At 41.1% G+C, this 27,130-nt stretch overlaps 2 protein-coding genes across 8 annotated transcripts in view; both read left to right on the forward strand.

Annotated features, from left to right (window-relative positions):
• Window positions 1–27,130, forward strand: part of psmb3 (proteasome 20S subunit beta 3) — a 213,178-nt gene that overhangs the window by 154,864 nt on the left and 31,184 nt on the right. The gene's annotated exons all lie outside the window — the stretch shown is intronic.
• The window catches only part of agap1 (ArfGAP with GTPase domain, ankyrin repeat and PH domain 1), a 200,656-nt gene that overhangs the window by 120,204 nt on the left and 53,322 nt on the right, over window positions 1–27,130 (forward strand). For all 7 annotated transcript variants that reach the window (XM_022675333.2, XM_007258472.4, XM_007258467.3 and 4 more), the window contains 5 exons: window positions 1,902–2,029; window positions 2,884–3,039; window positions 4,210–4,302; window positions 20,245–20,349; window positions 25,279–25,444. In XM_022675333.2, the coding sequence (XP_022531054.1) occupies window positions 1,902–2,029; window positions 2,884–3,039; window positions 4,210–4,302; window positions 20,245–20,349; window positions 25,279–25,444 (648 nt within the window). The remainder of the gene's footprint in view (window positions 1–1,901; window positions 2,030–2,883; window positions 3,040–4,209; window positions 4,303–20,244; window positions 20,350–25,278; window positions 25,445–27,130) is intronic.

Consider the following 27,130-nt stretch of genomic DNA (forward strand, 5'->3'; position numbering starts at 1 on the left):
AGATAGATAGATAGATAGATAGATACTTAGATACTTAGATAGATACTTAGATAGATAGATAGATAGATAGATAGATACTTAGATAGATACTTAGATAGATACTTAGATACTTAGATAGATACTTAGATAGATAGATAGATAGATAGATAGATACTTAGATAGATACTTAGATAGATACTTAGATAGATACTTAGATAGATACTTAGATACTTAGATAGATACTTAGATAGATACTTAGATACTTAGATAGATAGATAGATAGATAGATAGATAGATACTTAGATAGATACTTAGATAGATAGATAGATAGATAGATAGATAGATAGATAGATAGATAGATAGATAGATAGATAGATACTTTATTGATCCCGAAGGACAGTTAGCAGCCAGTAGCAGTTACACAACATTTTAGAAACAAACAACAACAGGGGCAGTAATTCTTAAAATAAATTAAAAAATATTACATAAATATATAAATACAAAAACTTTACAATGTGTGGAAGTAATCAGTCGTAGATATGAGGTAGTGCAGTAACAGAAGTTTTAAATGTGTTTTTTTAATGGTTTATGTTGCCTTTTAGGAGATTTTTTAAATCAAATCAAATAAGATTTGTATATTTAAAGACAATTTATACTTGTTTGGTGACCCATATCTACGCCATACCTTTTATTCTTATATATTCCCCACGTGATGTGGACAGCAGCAGCTGTGATTGGTCGAGTGAGCCCTGAGCCCTCACAGTCCTCACAGTCCCTCCCGCCTTCACGGTTTAAACTGCAGGCAGCTGCTTAGGGCGCTCGCACAGGCCGTGCAATAGACTCGATGCAGAAGTATAATTTAGATTTTGTGCACAAACATGCACATTTTTTTTTTATTCTTTAGAAAATTAAAATGCACATCTCCTCTATCTGAACTATTATGATCACTACTTTAACTTTATTAGTAAGAATCTCTGTGTCTGTTGAAGAATTTCAGAGTTTCCGTATCACAGGAAGCTCTTTGGGCAGACCTCCCCCGGCCGGCGGCGGGATCGATGTAGCCGGTAGGGGGAAGATGACGGAGCGTTTGAACATCTCTCTGCTGAGTGCGGCTGATTGCCACCGCGGCCGGCGGCCCATCGATCGATAAGGGCCAGCGGGGAGCGATTGATTGACATCGCCCTTTCAGACGCGCCGATAGTGCTCTGCGCGAGGGCTTGAGTAATGAGCGTGGCGTAATAATAGTTAAATAATGGGCGTGCTGGGGGTGTGAGGGGGAAACTGGAGGAGAGTGATGGGGGAATGAGGGGTGTGGGTCAGCGCAGTGAGACAGCCCCTTATGAGGGGTAATGAAGTGGACTCGCCCGACCTGAGGGAGAGAGGGATGTCAGTGTGGATCATTTGTTTTTAGTGGTGTAAATCACCGTGCTTTAACCGCTAACACTCTTCATGTTCCATGTATACACTGTTATAAAACACCCGTATTGTTTAGTAGTTCAGTAGCAATGCTGCATGACCCAGACAATCTGCTTGATTTTTTATTTATCCAATCTTATCTTTAAGTTCAGCCTTATCTATATGGGAATAGTTTCTCAGGGGGTTCTCTGTGGGGTAATTTTCTCTTTTATCAGGGTTTTTATCCTCTGTGATTTTATTCCTGTCTGGAACGACCATGTACGTGTTTTTATCAAACGTCCGTAATTACACTTTGGGCGCGCCGCGTTAAAACACAACAGCAAAAAAAAAAAAAAAAAAAAAAAAAAAACTCACTGGTCCTCCTGTTTTTTCAATTTTATTCAGTACACTGGATTTATTTTTTTATTTATTTATTTTTTAATTCCATTATTGACTGGACCGTAAGAACTCAAATAGCAATGACTGTGTATATTTTATAAATCTGTTTTTTTTTTTTTTTTCTTCAGTGGCTCAGAAAATCGTTGCAACACGGAAGAAGCAGCAGCTTTCTATTGGACCGTGCAAGTCCCTCCCCAATTCCCCCAGCCACTCCTCCGTCTGCTCAGCTCCCGTATCTGCCGTACACATCAGTCAGGTGAGTGTAAACACCAGTGCTGTCCAGATTTAACAGATTTTATCTTATTTAATACTTCTGTTATTTTCAATATTATTTCTAAAAATTAAAAGATGAATACATTTATCAGATCTCACATGTTTATAAATGGATTCAGTGGATACTTCTGTTGAAGTTGGAAGTATCAACTCAAGCTTTTGTACTTACGGATACCATAGCAACACCTTGGCAGCCACCTAGCAACACCTCAGCAACCACCTAGCAACCACATAGCAACACCATAGCAACCGCCACGGATACCATAACAGCACCTAAGCAACCACCCAGCAATGCCTTTGCAACACTTTAGCAACCACCTACAAACACCTTAGCAACCACTTAGCAATCGTTTAGCCACACCATAGCAACACCTAGGTAACTACTTTGCAACACTATAGCAACCAACTCGGAATCCATAGCAACACCTTGACATCCATCTAGCAACATCTTACCAACAACCTAGCAACCACTTGAAAAACAGCATGGCAGCCATCAAGGATACCAACTCAACTGCTAAGCAACCACCTAGCAGTTGCTTAGGCAAAAGCTTAGCAACCACCACGAACACCATAGCAACCAGCTATGAATCAGCGCTGCAGTCACACTCGCAGTTTCTGCAGGAACTGCAGTTCTAGTTCAGTCTTACTCTCCTCCTGATGTTCTCAGAATTTTACATATGAAGATGATCCTTAAATGTACCAGTAAATCTGAATTAATGAATTTGTATCTCTCTGTGTCTCTGTCTCTCTGTGTCTCTCTCTGTCTCTCTGTGTCTCTGTCTCTCTGTGTCTCTGTCTCTCTGTGTCTCTGTCTCTCTGTGTCTGTGTGTGTAACAGACGAGTAATGGAGGAGGCAGTCTGAGTGATTACTCCTCCTCCGTGCCCTCCACACCCAGCACCAGCCAGAAGGAGCTCCGCATCGACGTCCCACAGACCGCCAACACCCCCACGCCCGTCCGCAAGCAGTCCAAACGCCGCTCCAACCTGTTCACGGTCAGCATACACACGTATACACACACACTCATACACACAGACCATGCTCTGTTATTTAATATATCGATAAGCATTTTATATATTTACAATTAACATTACTTTTAGTTCTGATCTAAATATCATTTTACTCAAAATTTCTAATATTTTGTGTTTTAATGGTAATATGCAAGTTTTACACACACCTCCTCATTCCTTTAACATGAATTCAGAAAATTAAACAGAGTTATACACTAAATGACCAAATAACTGTGGCCAGGCACACTTTCTAACTAACTTTTCCCTCATGTGATAATTAGGGGTGGGTGATATGGTACGATATTTCATGATAATATCGTTCATTATATTAAAAAATGTTGGCGGTATTAGTGCATACGATACAATACGATATAGCGCACCCAAATTTAGCAGTACTGAACATTAAATGAACATTGTTATTTTATTCTAAGATCTACGGACATTTCTCCCAAATTCGTCCCCAAAAAATGTAATTTAGAGCATTTATTTGCAAAAAAATGAGAAATGCAGAACTCCTTTCAAACCTTAAATAATGCGAAGAAAACAAGTTCATCAAGAGTTTTAAGAGTTCAGAAATCAATCAATCAATATTTGGTGGAATAACGCTGGTTTGTTTTTAATCACAGTTGTTCACTTTTTATGCATCTTGACAACATGTTCTCCTTTTCCACCAGTCTTACACACTGCTTTTGGATAGCTTTATGCTGCTTTACTCCTGGTGCAAAAATGTAAACAAGCAGTTCAGTTTGGTGGTTTGATGGCTTGTGATCATCCATCTTCCTCTTGATTATATTTTCCAGAGGTTTTAAATTTTCAACTCAACAAATTTTTAAGTGGTCTCGTATTTTATTTTATTTTATTTGCAGAGCTGTATAATAAAAGTATTCTGTAGTTTAATAACAAATACAAATAAGACTGACTTCTTGCAGGCTTACTTGACCTTTCTGAAGGACTGTGTTCACTCTGTGTTCACTGTTTTCTTTACTGTTTCTCTGTTTGCCACATGCAGTTATTTTGTGTCTCTAGTCTCTCGAATAGAGTCAAACTCAATTATGGGGAAGCCTGGCGTTCAGTCTGCCTCTCTTTCACTCTCTCAAACATTCAACTCAAACCTCTCCCTCTTTACCTCCCTCCCTCCCTCTCTTCCTCCCGCAGTCTCGCAAGGGGAGCGAACCAGACAAGGAGAAGAAAGGGCTGGAGGGCCGAGCAGACAGCATTGGAAGTGGCCGAGCAATCCCAATTAAGCAGGTAGGGTCTGGCCGGCCGTCTGCGGCAACGTCTGCGTCTGCGGCGGCGGCGTTGGCGGAGGGATAATTGGGGTCCGGGGCCGGCGTGTCGCGGGCGAGGGGGCCTGTGATCAGCTCTCGGACCCTCGCTGGGCTCGTTTGATGCCGTCTCCTTGATTAACAGCGAAAGCGTGCACTTGACATCAATTAGAGCTGGGATCCCCTGAGTATTGAAACAAGATCATTAGGATAAGGAGTGGGAAGGGATTTCACTCTCTCTGTTTCTCTCTTTCTCTTTCATTCTCTCTCTCTTTCTCTCTTTCTTTCATTCTCTCTCTCTCTCTCTCCTATCGAGAATAAAACTCGATGTGAAACTAAAAGGATCTTAATGAAGTGTGGTCTCGTCCGCCGGACGACATATGGCTCCCCCCGTCTCCCCCTTCCCCTCAAAGCCCAGCCCTTTCCTGCCGAGGGAAGCGCTTTGATTGGACGGTTGTTTCTGCTGCTCTACCCCACTGTGTTCAGGGAGAGATTGTTTGAGTTTGAGGCTTTAATTTCTCACAAACAAGACAAGAGGTTTGGGTGTGTGGTTGGGGGGGTGTAGTAGTAGTAGTGTTTGGTGGGGGGGAGGAATCCTCCGCAGCGTGTCTCAACTGGAGTGTAAGAATCAGGTAATTAGCGCTGCTAATCGCGCCCTCTCATGTCAGCGCGGCTGCCTTGTTTGTAATTTTCTAATGAACAAATTGCATCTCTGATTAGCGCTCCCTTTAAATGAGATCTGTGTTTATTAGCGCGCCGCTTCCGCCCTTCAGCAGGAGGAGCGTTAAATGCAGCGCAGTGCAGGAGCTCATGGAGTGCAGGAAGTCTAACATGGGAAGTCTGCAGTTTTTGTTCTTGTTTTGTGTAAATTTCATCATATAGCTTCAGCCAGTGTTTTCTTATTTGAACCGTATGACACGTCAATCCGCCCACCGCCATTCATTTCCCCAGTCCCATTTCCACACCCGAGGCTGCCAGGTATAGAACATAACAGCATGCTGCAGCCTTTTGGAAACATTCGAGCTGGTCGTTTTTTTTTCTGTTGAGCGGGTAATCACTGTGCTTCAGGAAGGTTTGCTAACTTATAACCATCACTAACATAGTAGAGATAAGGATTTTGAGCTTTGAAACGTATAACGTATATATGCACTCATCCTATTCATCCTGTAGCTATTTCACTAACTCGCTCTCACATCTCTGATTAGCGCTTGCTTTAAATGAGATCGGTGTTTATTAGTGCACTGTTTCCACCCTTCAGCAGGAGGAGTACGCCATGCAGGAGCTCTAGGCTGAAACCTGTTGGTCCAAAGTGTTTTTGGACCCTGTTTAGGAACCGGTATGTTTAATAACAAAGGTAGCTATATTTAGGGCTTTTAAAGGGTATTGCTTGGATATTAAAGGAGAATTGGGGAACCAAAACCTCTGTTAGTTTAGTCCAAATAGTCTCTAGTAACAGTGTATCCAGATTCATGTTGAGTTTAGTCAGTATATTTCAGTTCTTCAGAACAAGATCTCTGTTTGTGGTGTAGTTTGCATGCGCTCTGTTCAGTCAGTGGTGGTTAATGATGGTAAAATGAGGTTGGCCGGAGCAGAGCCGGGCCGACAGATGGAGAGGCCGGCCCGATTCACACAGCTGTTTTGGGGGTGGGGGTGCAGTTGACCGCTGCAGATCCTGGGTCTGCTCTAATGCTGCACAGTGCCAGGAACATGCTAATGAGGTGCTGTGAAAGAAAAGGCTTAGTTTTAATTTTATTTTTAGGTTTTATATACATTATTTTGGGCCAGTCTGCAGTTTTAGTTCTTGTTTTGTGTAAATATCATCATATATTAAGGAAACATGCTAGTCATGCTGAGTTAAAACACTGGCAGCTCTTGTTAGTAAAGCTTCAGCCAGTATTTTCTTAGGTGAACCGTGTGGCATTTAAATCTGCCTATCACCATTCATTTTCTTAGTCCCATTTCCACACCCGGGCTGCCAGGTATAGAACAAAACAGCATGCAAACAGTGTGCCACATCCATGGAAATGGGTGAGCTGTCATTTTTCTGCTTATTTTAGATTCTTTTAGTTGCTGAATATTTACGATTTATTTGAATTATTGTACGGCTGCAAAGAAAATCAATTATATTGATTAAAATTAATTATATAACAAATAAAAGTTCATATATAATAAATAATAATTGCTTAGTTGGGTCTACGTTATTATACACATAATTACATTTTCTACTACTGTTATTAAATAATAATGATAATAATAGAGTTTATGTAACTGTCAGGTTAATTCATCATGTAAACACTAATATATCACATTTTTATAATAATGGTAAGTTGTGTTTTTCTTATACAATTACAAAATTAGTTCACCCAAAGCTTTAATATCTGAAAAATATCTGGTCAAATATATTAAATATATATTAAATAAGATTGTTTTTCCATGCACTTATTAATTAATTGATTGAGAAAAAATAGTCTGATTAATCTATTATCAAAATAATCGTTTAGTAGAGTGTGTGTGTGTATGTGTGTGTCTCACACTGTGGGCTTGGCACAGAGCCCTGTCCCTCGGGCATCCTTCAGCCACTTGACACTGCAGGTACATAAATGAGGGATTAATTTCCCGCGGTGTCGGAACGATCCTGTAAACCGGCCTGTAAACACGCCGCCGCCGCCGCGACGCGCACTTATACAGATGAGGAGCTTCTTCAGTGCCAGAGCCTGTCATCTCATCAGGAGATCAATCAGCGGCTGCATTCATCAAGACCCCCGGCTCTCTCCTCCCGCAGCCCACTGTCTGCTCTCGCGTCCTGCTCTCGCGCTAGACTGAGGAACTCTGAGTGTTCCGGAACACAGGGCGGTTCGTCCCACAAGGCTAGTTTTAACATGCAGACTACAGTCCAGTATACTAGAGCTAGAACTAGCTCTGCGGTTAGCGTCTAATGCTAATGACGCTGCACCCAGCCTTAGTACTCGCCTCCTGCACTAGCATCCTGTGCTCTAGCATCCTGTGCTCTAGCATCCTGCACTAGCATCCTGCGCTCGCATGATGCTCTCGTCCCCTGCTCTTGCATCGTGCTTGTTTTGTTTGCGGCAAAACGGCGAAAGAGCTAGCACTGCGTTTAACGGCTAATGCTAATGCTGCTGCTCCAGCCTTAGTGCTGGAGAAACTTGACTGAAAACTCCTTTATCCTTTATCCTCTGTACTTCAGTGGAGTGACTTTACTGCTCCTTCATACATGAATGAGAATGTATAGTCTGTCTGGCAGACAAATAGACAGACAAAGTAGTAAAGGTGTAACCAGACAGACAGACAGAGAGACAGACAGGCTCTCCTGTAGAGATGAGTCTATGAGTCCATGAGATCACTGACCGGTCCTGCTGCTGCTGTTGTACTCCTCTAATTAGGTTCTAGTCTCCGCCGGTGAGAGTTTCACCAACACGAACAGCTCTGTCCGGACCCCCCAACCCTCCTCCAGCCCCCCACCCCGCCGCCGCAGCAGCTAGCGGAACAGTTAGCGCTCACAGGCACAGGCCAGAGCTTCCGTTTTGGCGCGAGACGTTAATTGATTTGATAATTCCCTGTGGTCTTTCCTCTTGCGAAAGCGGCGCGTCGCTCTCGATCTGCCTCTCCGCCTCTCGCCGGCTGCGGCTGCCGGGCGCTCGACCTGCTCCCCAATTAGGCCGCTTTTGCGCTCGCTCGCACGTGCGTCCGTGCGCTAATGCACTAGTGTCTACACGCTTAGCATTAGCGCTTATTTCACACGATGTTTTAATGAGACTGCCCTCAGCCTTTACTCGCCTTTTCTCTCCCACTTTGTTAAACGATTGCACATCTGAGAGGACTTTCCTTTCTCTTTTTCTCATTTGCTCGTTCACACGCGTGAAACACGTGTCTCTCGTAGCACTGAGCGTCTCATCTCCGGCCTGATCTCGTCTGAGCGCGCTCAGAGCTCCAGCTCCTCCCTGGGCTGCTGGAGCTGCTGATGAGGAATGGCAGATGTCTGAGCATGTTAAGTTTGTCGCTTAGCCGTTCCTTGAAGGTATGCTCGTATAATTGTTAGTCGATTACTCACACAAGGCAGAACCGCCTTGGTTTTCTAGTGGCTTGAGATGTTTGGAAAGGTTGCTGGCGAAATAACGATTGTGAAATTAGGATGTTGGCCATCAGTTCAGAAAGAAATAGTATTGATTTATTTGGATGGTCCTTTATAGATGCCTCAGTGATGCTCAACTAACGTTCAACTGTAACCCAACATTTAACTTTACCCCTTTAACTTTAATCTTAACATATTACAGTTAGGTTTAAAGTATGTGACGGTTAGGGTTTGGTTTTAGGGTTGATTCATTGTTCTATAGAGAGTCAATTACAGGTAGCATGGTAGTTTAGTGGTTAGCATGTTTGCCTCCCAGCACTGGGGACTTTGGTTTTCCATATTCTCCCTGTATCTGGACACTAAATTCTCCAGAAAACTGCAAACTCTGAATTCTGCTGGTGTGTGTGTGTGCGTGAACGTGTGTGGGCCAATCCCAGTCGTCCAAGTGGACAGTGGTTTCCGGTTAAGCGTGTGCTGTGCGCTATTGGCTGCCACTTGGCTGTGTGTTGAGTGGTGAGTGTGAACGTCCTTTATAATCAGCTCTGTAAGCGTCATTTGGTGCCAAGAAAGCTATATAAGTGTAAAATGCCGCCCCGTAGTGCTAGAACCCTAAGTGTTCCGGTAAACCAGGGCGATATTAGCTTGTGGTTCGTCCAAAGTAGCTTGTTTTAATATCGGTAAACATTCAACAGACTACAGTCCAATATACTTACTTCTTAACGGCAAAAGAGCTAGAGCTAAGTGGCTAATGCTAATAGTGCTGCACCCAGCCTTAGTGCTGGAGAAACTTCACTGAAAACTCACCTGTACAACTGTGAAAGGGGCACCGGATTATAAGGAGCTCTGATTTTTGGGAAAATTAAAGAGCTTTAAGTGCACCTTATAGTCTGAAAAATATGATATTGATCAATTACATTTTTTTTCTTCAGAAATATGATTAGGAGTTGCACAGCATCAGAGTTCACTTGGGCAAACGTGCACAGTTAACCCAGTGACAGTGTCCAAAATTGATTCAATTCAAATAATTTGCAGTGAATAATAGTCTTATAATGTATTCTGCATTTTACAAATCCTAATTAGCTTGATTATTCTTTTGCCTGACTACTTTTACATCTCGACCCATTTAACCGTTTAGTGGGCGGAGCTTGAATAGGTCAGTTCTGTCACTCTGTATGATGGTTTTTGTGTCTGCAGTGGGTGATCTGCAATGTAAATACTGCTGTTTTCTGTGTTTGCGCGAATGCGTGCACTCGTCCGCTCTCGCTCTCCCTCAGCAGCGCCGCAGTTTATTTGCGGCTGGTCGGGATCTCATTAACAGGGTTATTGTTGTGACTCCTGAGCTGAAGGTTGCGCTCTCGCCGTGGCTCTCAGCTACGGAGAAACCTTTGTAAAAATGGCTTCATTAGAAGCTGCTCCTCATTAAAATGTGCAAACGACGCGCCGGCCCGGGCCGCCGGTAACGAGGGTGGGGCGGGTCGGCTCTCTGCAGCAATTAGGCGGCTGAAGAGGAGCGCTTCGCCCGCCGCCGGCCCACGGAGGGGGCGGGGCCGGGTCAGGAGGGTCACCTGGCTTTGCTGGCATCGCTGTGAGCTCTGCCAATCACGGGCTCGGCTTTGACCTGATCTTTTTGTTCTCATTGGCCGTAATTGTGCGCGCGGTCGCGGCGTCCGTCTCCGAGCGCTTTGACGTGTTTATTAAGCCGCTCTCGCTCTTTTTCTGACTGACAAGTGGCTGTTTGCACTTGTTGAAATGAGAGAGTGAGAGAGAGCGCAAGAGAGAGAGCGAGAGGCCTGTTGACTTTGTTAGTTAGTTTATTTTTTTTTTTTTTTTTTTTTTTTTTTTTTTCAAAGCTATTCCGAGCTGGAGAGAGCAGAAGAGGTTGTTAATTTTTATTATTTATTCATTTATTTATTTATTTATTTGTCTCCCCACCACCACCTTAACTCTTCGGAGGACTATTTAAGACTTTATTTTTATTAGATATTTATTGAGGCAGGACAAGGACGAAAAAAAACAAACGAAAAAAAAAAACATGAAACTAGAAAACACAGGTGCTCCACTGACTGATTTAAACACTGACAACAGTCAACAGACAGACGTCCCTTCCTATCTTAACTAAGCAGGTGCACCGCACAAAAACCTCTACATCAACAATAAACAGAATGGTAAATAAAATAACATTGCTGTTCCCGTAAATGAGCTGCTGGAGCTCCTTCACAGCGTCAACCAGCAGCTCAGTTTCCTCTGCTGAGAAGAGTTTGTTGAACACGTCCAGGTAGCTGCACCGTTACAATAGCAATCCACCAAAGACAGAGCTCACCTGATCTACTCTTAAAGGGAATGATGAGCAAGTGAAACTCTGATTGGTTTATTTTAACGTTACGCCCAAAATGATCCACACCCATGATTAAGAGAATTTCAAGCAGAACAAGAGGTCATTTTACGATAGCAACAGTTGACGGCTTTGTGCGCCGTGCTTATTGTTACAGGGATGACAGTTCGGTTATTGAGTTGTGGATCGTTTTGTAAAGTGGCAAACGAGCGCCATGATGGTCGCCAGCTTTGTTTACAGACCCTGTACGGCTCTGAGTCCGCCAACATCTGTTCAGCATTCTTAATTAGCCGATAATTACCGCAGAGAGCTCCGCACACGTCTCTGTCAACCGCCTGACGAGAGCCATTTTGCGAAAGCATTTCAACAAATTAATTTCCGCGAGTGCTGCTGCTGCTGCAGAGACGCTAATTGACCATTAGGAACAGAATGATCATTTTATCTTCATATTGTGATCTCTTACTTACAGGTGCATCTCAGAAAATTTAATATCATATATTATATAGATGGATTACACACAGAGCCAATAAACAGCCAATGAAAACCCAAAAATTGAATATTATATAAGACCAGTTGGTACTTTTGGCAGTCCTGCTGGAAAATGAAATCTACATCTCCAGAAAAGTTGTCAGCAGAGGAAAGCATGAAGTGATTTTGGACTTTGGATATAACACAGTGGACAAACATATCTATATAATATATGAGCTTCACATTTTAAACAGAATTACTGAAATAAAGTAACTTTTCAATGATATTCTCATTTTTTGAGCTGCTTTAAACCTGGTTTAAATGTTAAATACAGACTCTACATTTCAGTTTAGCAATCTGGTAACATACTGATATCTATGTAGCTCTAAATTACTGTAGGCTTGTATCTTACACCCACCTAATAGAAGGTTTAACGTCTACTGTAATAAAAATTTGGTTAAGTTATTGGTAACACTTTACAATAAGGGTCACAGTTAGCATTATGAATCATGGTAACAAATATTGTTAAATGGTTAAGTAATGTTTAAACTAATTATTAATTAACTCTAGTTAAGACTTTATTATGCATTACTAAATTAAATTACTTTTAAATTATAAAGTATTGAGACATAATCAATGATATAATTGAAGTTACACTTTCGTGCTTCTTTTCTTGGGCTACTGTAAATCTATGTGTTGCAACCAAAATTTAGCCCAAACTTAAACTTTCTGATTAATTTTGTTTTAATACCATAACCTACAATCCCACAATCTTCTTCCTTTTTTTAATTATATTAATCTATAGTTTCTTCCACAAAACTCCATCCCATCCCAGCATTTATATTCCGTCTGACTGGTTTTAAAACACCTTTTCAGCTCGTCTCCAGGTGTCTTCATCTCACTCTGTTAAAGTGAACAGCGTCTCGCCACGTGTTTTACCATGGGTCGACTCTCTCTCTTAAATCTTAAGTCTTTCTCTCTTTCTCTAAAATAAAAACCGAGAGCTGAGGAGTCAGTCTCTCTCTCTCTCTCTTTTTCGCTCTTTTCTCTCCATCATAAAGGGAAATTAGTATCATGCTTGTAATTGTGTGTTCTGGTGCGTAGACGGGCGCTGAGCTGTGTGAATTTGACAAAGTTTCCCCCCCTCGGAGCGGGGTGCTGCTTTGTAAGGAGTTAAATTGGATGGTTAATTCGGGTGTTATTTACCCTGTAATTCATTAGTTTGGCCCTGCCATTGGCAGCGGGCAGGCTGTAATTTCACGCTTCGCAATAAAAGATGTCTCATAATCTGCTTCATTTAGCACCGAAAGAATTTAATGAAATTAACTGCAGTCCTAATTAAGACGGTGAATATTAAAGACCTGCTATCAAGCCTTTAACGAGTGTGACATGATCCGCCTTCCGCGGGATTGGAAAAATATCATTTCCCTGGGAAAGGTTGTCACCGCTCCGAGCCATTTTGGCCAAGATGGCATTTTTGTCATGCATGCTAACCTCCTGCAAATTACATTCCCCCTCCCAACCCCCACCTTTTTTCTTTCACTGCGTAATTTAAGCAAAAAAAAGCGATGATAAACCAAAATTCTCCAAAAACTGAAGAGTATTTTATGTTGCGTTGGTTATTTTATGTTGCTAAACTGTTTGGATTTGGAGTTAATCTGCGCTGATGTTCCCCTCCTCCATTTCTATGGTGTTTTTTTTTTTTTTTTGAAGCTGTAATCATCCCTCCTTCGCTTTTCTTTTTTTTTCGTGACCTTGGTGTGATATTGCGAACGCTCGTTTAAACAGCGAGTGAATGAACGAGAGAGGGAGCGCTGTGTGTCGTCTCGTCTCTCTCTGTAGGGTAGTTAACGCTCGCAGGAGCTTGGAGGCTGGATCAGGGTCTGATTCAGGGTATCAGGAATCAAGAAATGAAGAGCTTCACTGCCGAACGTGTAATATTCACTTTCCTCTCTGAATTAAAGTGACAGTACAGAAAATTGCCTGACATTTTCTTTAAACGTGAGCAGTGTGCTCAAGATCTGTCCCAGCTGACACAGAGATAATCGTATATCATCCAAAAATAAGAGAGAGCTGAAGTTTTACTCATTTCTTTCTTAATTCTATTCTCTTCTATGTTCTCTTAGCAGACGGTTCAGCATTGCTTTTACGTTTCCAGTCATTCCTCCTTAGCCTTTGAATGAGAGTTTATCAGCCATGTGTGTATTAGCTGGTATATTAGAATCAAAGATCGTGGTTTAACCTTTAGAATAAAAAACTAAGTGATTTATTTATGGAAAAACAGCAGGTCATAAATGCAAAATCAGGCAAGTTAGATGATCAGCTAACATTACTATCCTAGTCCTGTACAGCTTGCATCTTTCACATGGGAAGAAAAAAAAAGTTAAGACATTTTTATGAAGAGATATTAAACTAAACTGATACCAAAAATGTTGCATGCGCTTATTCATGACCACAGTTTACCTAGCTGATGCCTGGTTCACACTACCGGGCTCAAATCGTGTAGTTTTTCGTTGATCGCCGACAAAAACGGTGCTCGGAGGCAAATAGGAGATCTCTCTCAGTCCCAGACTCCTACCAAATATGTTGCATGCTTGACATCTGACTCAGTCAGGGACTGGGAGTCAGGAACAGCGGCTGCATAGTGCCAGTGGAATAACAGTTTATCTACAGAAAACAGGGTTTTACACTGTAAAGCACTAGCATTACTGCTACTGTGAGCTGATCTTTGGCGAGCTGATAACTGGAGATTCAGGTAGAGCGAGAATGAGTTTTAAATATTAGAAAAATGATGTCTGCTGTACTGAAACATTTGAAATGGCTCTGTGTTGAGGACATAAACACACATTTCAGTATAAAACTGATCAGACATTTATAAACTTTACTCAGCTTCATGTGAAACTTTTAATTTTGGACTCACTTTACACACTCTCCAGGTTTTTGACTTTGAATTTTTTTTTTTTTTAAAGTCCACATGAATTTCCCATCTTTTAATGTAAACAGGACTTGCAGACCCTATTAAGCCAATATATGCATTCATAACAGTACAGTTCAATGTCTTTTTTTTGAATGTTTTAACGTTTTTTTGTTTATTTGTTTGTTTGTTTGTTTGTTTGTTCTCTACTCTCTACTTGTTGTTTATTTATTTATTAACAGATGTTAGTCTGTATTGGTCAGTATATTGGTTGGAGTGGCTCCGCCCACTGTGGTTTGAGTGTCTGTTAATGATAAATGTCCTGTGGGACGGTGGTCTCAGACCGCCTGCATCCGCCAGATCAGATGGCCACAGAGATACAGGACCTTCAGCTACACACACACACACACACACACACACACACACACACGTAATCCAGCATACACACAGCCTCTGTGACAGGCCTGCAGGCCGGCATGTGTGTGGATGACACCTTTAATTTAGCCTCCTTCTCCAAGAACAATACCCCGTCTCTGAGAGGACGTCCCGCGCTTTGTTGACCTGTTGTTGGTTTCCGACACCAGAAGATGGATCCTGTCCCCTAAACCCAGTCCAGACTGTATCAGACCACAGTTATCTCACACTGGACTCTGCCTTTTGTTCCTTATTGGAGGAAATAAAGGATGTGATGGTGGGAGTGAATGAGATTGGTCTGATTTAATGGAGGAGAAAAGCGAGATTGGAGGCTTTTGTTAGTATCTGAAGTTTTAGGTTTTGGACTTTTTTCTTCTTTAGAGGAGAAAAGAATGATTTTACTGATAAAACAGGGATTTTTAGAGGATTTTTGAAGATTTGTAACTTAATATAACATCTTCATTTCTAAAATATTTCATGCTACAATGAAAGTTGACACCTTGCAAATATATACTGCACTGTATATAATGTTTTATAACCATATTATTAGTTATATTTGTGTAAAATCCTTTAATTAATATCACTCTACTGCCTCAGTCCACATACTACTTTTAGTATTTTCAGTAATAGTTCTGTACTTCTCAGCTTGCCCAGAAATGGGTGTAAGACCTAAAACACTATAACCAGTGCAGCAAATACAATTATTTTTGTTATCTATTTAAGATATACTCAATATATATGAAAATATATAGAGGACAGAGGAGCAATTTTTTCAAATGTATTTTCTTATGTATTTTCTTATTCTTTAATGCAAATTTTAATGCAGAAATTGGTATTTTTGGCATTTTCCAAGATGGTGGGGAGTCAAATTCAAATCGGCAACAGTTGTAACTTTTCAACTTCAGAATACGTCCCTTTTTTGGCAATAAATATAGTTTATTGCAGAAATAGCTATGGTTCTGTATTAAATGTAATGGTTAAAATGTTTTCCTTTAGTTTTAGTGTACCAAATCGATCAGTTTTATCGTCCAACCAGTATCAGTCGAACCCTGCTTATTGTTATTATTATACATTTGTATTATTATTTATGGCGCCTCTTCGTCTTAATCAGCTGTCCATCGGATCATATCATCGTTTTTCTTAGTTATTGCTCTAATTTAGGCGCGGCTGATATTGACGCAGCAGTAAAGACTACAGGTGCTCCGGTCGGTTATTGACGCTGCACTAAAGGCTTCAGTGTGTGTGAATGGGGGTTTGGGAGCGAGGGAGTGGAGGATCTGCTTTATTTATCTCCTCTATTTCTCCTGGATGGGGAGACCTTGCCGGCTGTCAGGCTGAGGGGAGGTAAAATAGGGGCGAGCGAGGTGTCACCGGCCGCCGCCTTAAATAATGAAGGATAACCCCCATCAGCGAGGCGACGTGCCGTTCAATTAGCCTCTCCTGCAGAATGATCGCTTGTCATCCTCCCGATGGATGGATGTACTGAACGAGTGTAAAACAGGCCCCCCGTCCGCTCTGGTTTTCGCAGGAGGAGAAGAAATACAGACCACCCACAGCAACACAACAAACCTGAACACACAGCTAACCCTGCCTTCATTACATTCACTTCTTTTCATTTGTGTGGTGTGGTGCAGTGGATAACACCACCACCTGCCAGTGAGCTATCACACTCATGTGGGGGACTGGGGTTCAATTCCCAGTCTGGGTGATTATTAGCCCACCTCTATTAGCCCAACAGGAATAACCTTGAAAGTCTATGTAATGTAAATGTAATTGTTATAATCATGTGTGTACACTCTTAGTGTCTTAGTTCATATATGTATCTCACTCTTGCACACTCTTTTAGAACTGTCTTTTAGAACGTTTTCACACCTGTATTTGAGTATTTCTGGTCCGAATCAGTTGATGTTCATTTACCTGGAGCGTTTTCCCCTCGGTTTGGTTTATTTTCACACAGGCACAAAAATACACATGAATGCGCACCAACAATTTGTTCAGAGGTGCCGTTCACGGGAGTACAAAGGCAAATATATAGCAAGAAGGAGTGAAGCAGCTTTTTTTTGTTTGTTTATAGCTTAATAATAGTTTATAGGATGATTTTGGGATGAGTTGGAAGGTTCTAGATGAGTTAGGGGATTGGGATAAATTGGGAGGTTTGGGCATGATTTTTGGATGAGTTAGAGGGTTCGGGATGAGCATGGGTAATAAATCAAGATAAACTGCACCTGAACAGCTGTTTTTACTTTCAGGCCTCTTTCTAACTGCACTACGTAGCTTTGGTGATACCTTGTGAGAACTGCACAGTGCTCCATAACCATATTATAAAGTTATATTAGTGTAAAATCTTGTTACTCGACTACCTCAGTCCACATACTACTATCACTTTCAGTGGTAGTTCTGTGTCTCTCAGCTTGTCCAGAAATGGGCGTAAGACCTAAAACACTTAATACAATACAAAACATTGCCCAGTAATGCATGCAAAAGGTCAGCCAATCACACAATCACAAACAAACAAAGCTAAAAACTATTAGAAAGTAGATCAATAAAGGAAAATACAACTTTTTGTTGTAAAAAATGGCTATTGACGCCCCTGTTTGAGCTAGTTTTACCTGCTGTGTGAACGACGTAGCCTTATTCCCTGTTTCCTTTCACCCAGCTTCTCTCTCTCTCTCTCTCTGTGTTAATGAAGAGGGGGATGATGAGTGTGTGTGGCAGTTGGCTGGCTGGCGGCTGCTCTCTCGTTAGGAGATGGTAAAGCCGGTCAGCTCGTGTTTAACACACAGCGGGAGAGCCTGTTGTTTCCTCGCTCAGTGCCAGGTCCTCACTCGTCTCCAGCGCCGGGTGTGAGCGCCTGAGGACCCACCTAAGGGAGCACGCACACACACACACACACACACTCACACACACACCCATCAGTAATGTTCACATACAGTTTATACACACTCACACGGAATCACACACACCGTTTATAGTAACATCACCCTGGGTCAACCTCTCAGAGCAGCTCTACCAGTTGTCTGTTTAATCCTTGTTAAAGGCTTTGTTTGGAGTAACCCAATCTGTTTCGAATCCCGATCATGCACCTTGCCATCAGCGGCCAGATCCCTGAGAGAGCACAGTTGGGTAGAGATCCTTGCTCTCTCTGGGTGGGTACAGTAGATCAGTAGATGGCGCTCTCTATTTCCTCTCATCACTCCTAGGGTGATGCAGATCAGCACATAGCTGCGTCTGTGAGCTGATGTATCAGAACCGAGTCACTGCGCTGCTTTCCTCCGAGCGTTAGCGCTGTGATGCTACTCGGCAATGCTAAAGCATCAGCAGCAGTTCAAAAAGAGGCGGAGTCTGACTTCACATGTATCGGAGGAGGCGTGTGCTGGTCTTCTTAACCCTCCTGGTGTTGGAGCATCACTACTGATAGGGGATATACAGCTGAGTGGCAGCTGAACGACTTATTGGCAATCGAAAATCGGCCTAGTATGTAAAGTTATGGTAATTACAGTAGTTTCACAAGAGCACATGCCACCTGGAAACCTTAAACTATACGATGTTGGATTTGCACGGTATTGTGGGAACTGTAGTGGATTAGGCGAACAGCTACGGTAACTGTAGTCTTGTTTGTCCCCCCGCTCATCCTCCTTTTCCTGACTGTAGAGAGGCAGATTAAAGCTTCTTATTTAACGCAGTAGATATTTAGAGAATATATTGTAAATATAAAAACTATTTAATACAAGATTTACACAAGATAAAATAAATAAAAAAATTATATATGTATATATATATATATATATATATATATATATATATATATATATATATATATTTGTAAAACCACACCTACTACTGCTACAGGTTGCCTTTTGTGTGTGATCAGGCAATATTTATTTGTGTATTTTATTTAATTTTAATTAAGATTTCATGTTAAATACCTTATATATCGTGCTGTTCTGCACTGTTCTACTGTGCACATTATGTAGTTAACTGTTAACCGCAGCACTTTGCGCTACCACAGTAGATTGACCTCCATAGTATCTCCATTATTCTCGGTAAACGATGTGCAAAACAGTTGGAGGCGATGTTAAGTTTGTCATTAGTGGCCATTATCTCTGCGCCTGTACTCCGGCGTGTTGTGCTGTTATCAGGCAGAGTAACTGTCAGACCGTTCAGAGCATCATTTCTCTCACTTTTTAAAGCTTTGTTTAGATACCAATTACCGCATAATTGCGTGGAGTCCGTCAGCGCGTGACACTGAGGGAACATGGCATTTTTATGACAGCGGGGTGATGGAGGGAACAGGAAAGGAGAGAGAGAGAGAGCGAGAGAGTGAGATTTTTGTCGTCTCCGCCGTGCTCCGAGGCGGAAGGGGCAAGGACTCTATTAATATCTGCCCTGTCTGCATGTTAATGTTTAACAAGTCCAGCGAAGTGACACACGCCGCGGACGCTGTGTAATTGCTAATCAGCGGACGGTTTTATCCCTCTTCTCGCCTAATGAATTTGGCTGAAACGAGGTGTGGGCGGCCAGCCCTTAAACGGCCAGTCAGTCAGCCGGACGGCCGCTGATGTGCGTTGGAGAGAGAGCTGCGGCCGGCTCTCGCGTCACCGTTAATGCGCCCACGAACTTTCACATGTGCTCGTGTGCCTTTAAGCGTTGTATTGTTAATATTTATTTATTTTATTTATTTTTCTTTCCAGAAGTGCAGAAATAAGCCGTGACCCCATGTTTAAATAGAGTGAAGAGATGAATTAGTGTGAAAAAGTGGAAAAGTACAAATTCTTTGTACCTTACAAAGAAATGTGTAGAAATGTTGTTTATTTTTACTTTACTGGAGTAAATATGGGTCATTCTGGAGCAGAAAATCATAAGCATGCAACGCCCTCATGCCTAAAGTCAGGTGTGGACTAGAGGGGTTCTCTAGGGTCCCTGGGTTTTCTGGAATGATGGTGATCCATCTCGTACTTTTGGAATGAGTTGGGGGGTTTAGGAAGTTTTTGGGATGAGTTGGGGGGGGCGTTAGGGATGAGCTAGCAGGTTTGGGATGATTGTGAGGTGAGTGTTAGGTTGGGTCAGGGGATTTGGGATGACTGTGGGATGAGTTTTGGGTTGAGTTTGGGAGTTTGGGATGAGTTGAAGTTTCGGGATGATTGTGGAATGAGTTTTGGGTTGAGTTTGGGGATTTGGGATGATTGTGGGATGAGTTTTGGGTTGAGTTTGGGAGTTTGGGATGAGTTGAAGTTTCGGGATGATTGTGGAATGAGTTTTGGGTTGAGTTCGGGATGATTGTGGGATGAGTTCTGGGTTGAGTTTGGGATGAGTTGAAGTTTCGGGATGATTGTGGAATGGGTTTTGGGTTGAGTTTGGGGGTTTGGGATGATTGTGGGATGAGTTCTGGGTTGAGTTTGGGAGTTTGGGATGAGTTGAAGTTTCGGGATGATTGTGGAATGAGTTTTGGGTTGAGTTCGGGATGATTGTGGGATGCATTGGAGGGTTCGGGATGAGTTAGAAGGATTGGGATGAGTTGGGGATTAGGATAAATTGTGGGGTTTGGGGTGATTTTGGAATGAGTTAGAGGTTTTGTGATGAGTTGGTGGGTTTGGGGTGAGTTTGGGGGGTTTGGGATGAATTGGGGATGATTTATCCTAGTACTTTTGCCTTTAAAATGTCCTTAGCCTCATTTGCAAAAAAGATTTCTATGTTTGTGTGTGTATAGGGGATGCTCTTGAAGAGAAGCGGCAAATCACTGAATAAAGAGTGGAAGAAGAAATACGTCACACTGTGCGACAACGGAGTTCTGACCTACCACCCCAGCCTACACGTGAGTCCTGAGTACCTGCTATCATTACTGCTATCATATCAATATAGTCACTTTCAGATAAAAAGGAAAATTATGCTCAGCAGAAGGATACATACATTTATAACTTTTATGATATTTTTTTCCATATCGCCTAGCCCGAGTTAAAGGCTCAGAATATTTTAAGATTATTAATAATGTATTATTTATTTATTATCTCAGTTGTTTGCTTTGCTGTTGTGTGATTGATCCTGTTGATTTGATCCTCTCTGTCGTGTTCTGCATCCCTGTGGTCCTGCATGCATGCATCACTGTAAACACCTTGATGAGCGTGGCCTTGTTGTTAATTGCCGGCTCCCTCATCGTCTGTTTGCACACGGCTGACGCTGATGATGTGCGATATTATGCCATAATGACTTTGCCTAATTGCCAGCTCGGCCGGTCTATTAACACGCGCAGCACACTGCTGTGATTGCCCGTCCCTGTTCCTCTTTATCGGATCTTCTCCCTCATCCTCTCCACACTAGAGTACATTTATTCGCTGCTGTTAGTGTTAATCAGAGCCTGAATCCTGAATCTCATAATCTTACTGCATAGAGATGGAGATAAAAAGAGCTGATAAAGGGAAAGAATGAGAGATGATGCAGTAACCAGCACACAGATACAGCGGTGCTTAAAAAAGTAAAGTGAACCCTTTAGAAGTTCTGATATTTCTGATAATTATGACCTAAAACATCATCAGATTTTCATTCAGAAGTCCTGAATGAGAGATGAGTAGATAAAAAGAACTAAGTTAGACAAATAAGACAAATAATAATAAATTATATAATACTACTACTACTACTACTACTACTACTAATAATAATAATAAAGTTTATTTATAAAGCACCTTTCACACATTAAAATGCAGCTCAAGGTGCTGTAAATACAGAGAGGTAGTCAGTACATCTATAAAAAGGAAAGTGGAAAGGCAAAAAACACACTAAAAGTAAAGTAAAATTAACAATTTAAGATAAGACATAATAGAAATTAAAATAATAATAAAATAATAAATATTAAACTATAAAAAGGGCAAATAATTAATAATAATATTAATAACAGCAACATCATAATATGATCAGGATGTATTATCAGGGAAACATGCTGAGTTAAAGCTCTGGTCAGCAGGGCTTCAGCCAGTATTTTCTTACTTGAACTGTGCGTGACTGGAGGCTCCAAACTTGCCTACAGCAATTCCCCAGTCCAATTTCCACACCTTGGGTTGCCAGATATAGAACACAACACCAAACCCATTGTAACGGGTGCACAGATTATTTTCTGCTGAACCGGTAATCACTGAGCTTCAGTCAGGTTCGCTAACCTTTCTTTATCTGGGTCGTTTATCACCAACACGAGTGTAATTAGAAATGGGCATTTTTGGACATTGCAAAGGTGATGCTATATATTCACTGGTCAGCTACAGTAAGTAGAGTAAGATTTCTTGTCGTTGCTCGCCACTGTGTGTCAATCTGGCAACCCGTGTGAGCAGCTTTGCATCTGTGGAAAAGTGAGTGAGCCTACAACCGAATATTACACGTTGTAGCACGGACCTCCAGTGTATTATTGCTAAATTATACAGTGACTCAATCGATACAAGTCCTCAGAATACACTCTTTTTCAGTCTTTACCTTCGTGACTCTATATGTGAGAGATATATCCACTCAGATTTTGAAGATGCGCTGTCCCGTAGTGTCCCCCCGTCCTATAGTGAACAGGTTGCTCTGTCTCGTCAGCGGGCGTCTGCTGCACAGGCCTCAATTAATGTGTTTATGGAGGCTAATAGAATGAAACTCAATCAGGAGTCTTAATTGCTCGACTACGTTTAAGAAAAAAAATCACATTAATGCTGCTAATTAAGTAAATGGCAATAGATGCAACATAATTAGCACCAAAACACGTCACTCCTCAAGGAAACATGGAAACGTGGGTCTAAACAGCTAACAGGCATTTTTAATTCACACCAATTAAGACTGCCGCTCTTTTTTCTGTCAGGCAATTTAGTAAAGTTTGTTTGTGAATGGAACAGTTCTGATGCACGGCAGAGATTTTCCATCTAAGAAATTGGGTTTTTAAACATATGCTTATTTACAGAGACTCTGTACTTATTGATTGGCACATGCCAGTCATATGATAATTGGTTAGCTAATTGTTTTTTGCAAAGAAGTTACCATTAATGACATAAATGTAGCTGCATATTTAAAAATAATATATATGTGTGTATATATATATATATATATATATATATATATATAAACAGATATTAGTGCAAAAAAATTATATCATTGACAAGTTACTTTATTTCAGTAATTCAGTTCAAAATGTGAAACTCAAATATTATATAGATGTATTAAACACAGAGTGATCTATTTTAAGCGTTTGTTTCTTTTATTGTTGATGATTATGACGGTTTACAGCCAATGAAAACCCAAAAATCAGTGTCTTAGAAAATTAAAATATTATATAAGACCGATTGATACTGAAGCAGTGTGGGCAGTGTGCCAAATCCTGCTGGAAAATGAAATCCACATCTCTATAAAAGCTCCGCAACCATCACTGATTGGTGGAAACTTCACACTAGACCTCGAGCAGTTTGGACTGTGTGTCTCTCCACTCTTCCTCCAGACTCTGATCCCTTGATTTACTTTAAATGAAATGTAAAATTTACTGATGATCAGTGATGGTTTAATGGAGAGTCATGTCTGTCATCTGCTGGTGTTGATCCACTGTGTTTTATTATCAAGTCTAAAGTCAGTGCAGTTTAGTTTTCCCACAAAATCTTACAGCACTTCATATCTTACAGCTTCCCTCTGCTGACTTTAAACTTTTATAGAGATGTGGATTTCATTTTCCAGCAGGACTTGGCACACTGCCCACACTGCTTACAAAAAGTACCAATTGGTTTTACACTTATAAAACACCTAAAATTGATCATTCTGTGTGTTTAATACATCTATGTAATATATGAGTTTCATATTTTCAAACTTAATTACTGAAATAAAGAGCAACTTTTCAACGATATTCTATTTTTTTCAGATGTAATCACATCTGTTTTGCATGCTCTCTGTCTGTCAGACTCAAGACTCGGATCTCATTTGAGATCTCAGCACTCCAGATGAAGAGCAGTATCCTCTAATCCTCTTAATTCTTCTCCTCTGAATCCCTCAAGTGGCTTTGTCCTTCTCTTTCTCTATTAAAAGACAAAATGCTGCATATAGCAGGTTTTTCTATAGTATTCCCAAATTCCCCTGGCCTTGACACACACGTATGGCACGGTACCACATGTGCTTCTACGAGCCGCGTTCACAAAAAGGTCTTGTAACCTCAAAGAGCGCGGGCCGAGCCTTTGAGTGGCGGAGCAGACCACCCGTGGGCCTGCCGAGCGCCAATCACCAATCACAAAACACCAATGGTACGCAGCACAAGGCTGATATCTCTGTGTACGGCTGTGTGTGAGTGTGTGTGGGGTGTGTGTGCAGCGGAGAGCGGGAGCCGAGCATCTCGGTTCCTCACCAGAGGCCTACAAAAGGGCAATTCAAAGCCAAGTGCTCTCAACACGGCTTAACAAGCCACAGGAGAGCCCTTCAGGAGCGGCGGGCCAACAGCTTGCTGCTGGTAATTGCATCCCCATTAGCATCGAGGAACTTTCATCATCGAGACGAGCGGAGCCACGCGCCGAGCGCCCGGCCCCCTGCCCGCCGCCCAAAACGCGCCGCCGCCGCACCACGCTGCGATCTGAGCGTGTGAAAGTGCGCTCGCGTGTGCCTGCGCGTTTCTAAAGCGAGCGTTTTTTCTTTTTTTGAGTAAATGGCTGTAAGTGCTGTAATATCTGACGCACTGGACTCAATTACCCCGCTCTCACACACACACTGCCACACAGGGTCTGAGAGGGCACATAGTGTTTCTGATACTTTTCGGAGTAATGTGTAATGAAGTAATGAAGTACAAATACTTTATTACATTACTTAAGTAGAAATGTTGGTTATCAATTATAAATAAAAAAAAATAATAAAAATACTCTATTTCAGCTCGTATAATCAATAAAATAAAACCCCTATCCAGATAAATCTCCAGTCTAACTAAACGTATTTAATATATATTTACATTGTTCTCTATGTAAAATACATTCATTTTTAATAAGCATATATGCATCTGAAACACTAGGGAACAGCCTAATGCAAAATCCCAAATTATATTTTCAACATTATAAACAACATTTTAATATTTTAACATTATAACCCTCTTTTCTTTCTCTCTGCTTTTCACTTTGTCTTTCTCTTCTTCTCTCTCTCTCTTTCTTTTTCTTTACTTCTCTCTGTATCTCTCTCTTTCTCTCTACGTACCTCTACGTATTAATTCATCTCTTATTCTGTTTTTCTCTTTATTCATCTCTTTTTACATCTCTGTCTTTCCCTCCATTTCTCTCTCTCTCTGCATTTCTTTTGCTGTCTTTCTCTCCTTCTCTCTATATATATATCTCTTTCTGTGTTTCTCTTAATTTCTCTCTCTATAGATATATCTTCTTCTCTCTGTCTCTCTATTTCTCTCTCTTTACATCTCTCTTTCTGTCTTTCTCTCCAAGTCTGTCTCTTTACATCTCTCTTCCTCTCTCTACTTTTCTCTACTAATTTCTACGTTTTTCTACATCTAAGCTTTTGTTCTTAATGGCTTTTTTTAAATTTTCTCCTTACATTACTTTTACTTTTATACTTTAGTTTTTAAACCAAAACTTTTTAAACACTTTTACTTAAAGAGTAAAAAACTTGAGTTGATTCTTCTTCTTTAACTTCTACAGAAGTATTTTATTAAACCCGAGTATCTATACTCTATTCTACCTACAGAGTAATGAATGGTTTCGAAAACGAACGTATTCTATTATATTTTTAATATAAATCTTTTCGTTGTGTTTTTCTGTAGGACTACATGCAGAATGTTCATGGGAAGGAGATTGATCTGTTGAGGACTACAGTGAAAGTTCCTGGGAAAAGGCCCCCCAGAGCCATTTCCACCTGCGCCGTACCCGGCCCCAAAACCAACGGCCTGACCAAGGATATGAGCAACCTGCAACTGGGCCAGGCTCCAGGTAACACCTTACTAATGTGTACTACTGAAAAATATATAGCTTCTGGAAATTAATTAAACTTAATAATAGTCGAATAATCTGTCGATTATTTTTCAGATTAATTGATTGGTCAATAATTATGTTCATCATGCTCTCTATTACCTGTAACTAAGTATTCAAATGACTTCAATTTGACAGAAACAGACAAATATAGGATTTTTAAATGTACTTTACTTTACTTTAAAGCTGGAAGCTACCCCTCTTAATTTTTCTATATTTAAAATAAGAGAAAAACACTTCCTTTATTAGCCTTTATTATCTGTCTTTACTTGTACAGTATTTTTTTATGAACTGATTCATAAATAATTGTGTATGTTCTACATACTGATATAATTACGCTGCTAAAACAAAAAATAAAATCAGCATTAGTGCAGTTAATGATAGTCAGAAATGGTTAATAATGATTGGTCGGCTGATCTAAACAATTCCATTCATAAGGTCTGATACGTTTATTAAAGTGTGACAGTGAGAAAAAGCACATCTCCTCCTGTTTACACTGATTATACTGAGAGAGAGCAACATCTCTTAACCTCCTCAGGGCATATATATAACACACTGTACACACACACACACACACACACACACACACACACACACACACAGCTCCTGGAGGACCAAACTAATAGCATGAATATTCAGTGACCCATAATACATGTACTAATTATTGTCATGAATATTAATGCAATCAGCGTTGGCTCTCCAGTCAGGCAGCTCTGAAATGAGCACTAATGAGAGAGAGAGAGAGAGAGAGGGAGGGAGAGATGGAGGGAGGGATGGAGGGAGAGGAGGGGGAGAAGAAGGAGATAATTCACTCAGTCGTAAGGTAATGAAAGCTTTTGTAAGTCAAGGATTCGACACTCGGAGGCCGGGTTACTGCTGTGATCAGAAGGGCCTCTTATGTGTTTGTTGTAATCTGTCGCTCTCTCTCTCTCTTGCTCTCTGCCTGTCTCTCTCTCTGTCTGTCTTTCTCTCTCTCACTTTGGGAGTGCTCCAATTATATTACAGGCTCAGTCATTACACACAGAGCAGCTGACGATTAGAGCGGGCTATTGTTTGTGTGCATGTGTGTGTGTGTGTGTGTGTGTTTCTCTCCCAGATGGTCTCCTGTGTTTAAACTGTAGTTTATCAGGGTCTCTGTGGGCTCGGTCGGCTCGTGCTGTTTCCCCCCAAAGGTTCCTGTATCTGATTTATTCTGTACAGAGTAGATTCAACTGAGTTGTGAAATTTTATTTAGTGCAGTTTATTTTGCAGCAGGCCAGCAGCGACTAGGACTGGATATTAAAATTCAATTTCAAAAAGCACGGAGCAAAATGTCTCTGTACTACTGAGTACTGAAAGAGCTAAAAAAAAAAAATAAATAAAAAATTTAGTGTTATACTGTTTTCGATTTTTGCATGAAAAACAGCCGCGACGCCTCGCTGTCGCACGGAAGCAGAAACATGGATCATTTAAATTATCCACACACCGCCACTGTGCTAAAGTCTTTCCAGGGCTCGAGTTGTCTTTCTTACGCTGTCTCTCTCTCTCTCTTTCTCTCTCTCTCTCTCTTTCTCGCACTGTCTCTCTCTCTCGATCTGTCTCTTTCTCACACTTTCTCTCTCTCTCTCTCTTTCTCGCACTGTCTCTCTCTCTCTTTCTCGCACTGTC

The sequence above is a fragment of the Astyanax mexicanus genome, chromosome 5, assembly GCF_023375975.1.
Source record: "Astyanax mexicanus isolate ESR-SI-001 chromosome 5, AstMex3_surface, whole genome shotgun sequence".
In the NCBI taxonomy this organism is placed as follows: Eukaryota; Metazoa; Chordata; class Actinopteri; order Characiformes; family Acestrorhamphidae; genus Astyanax; species Astyanax mexicanus.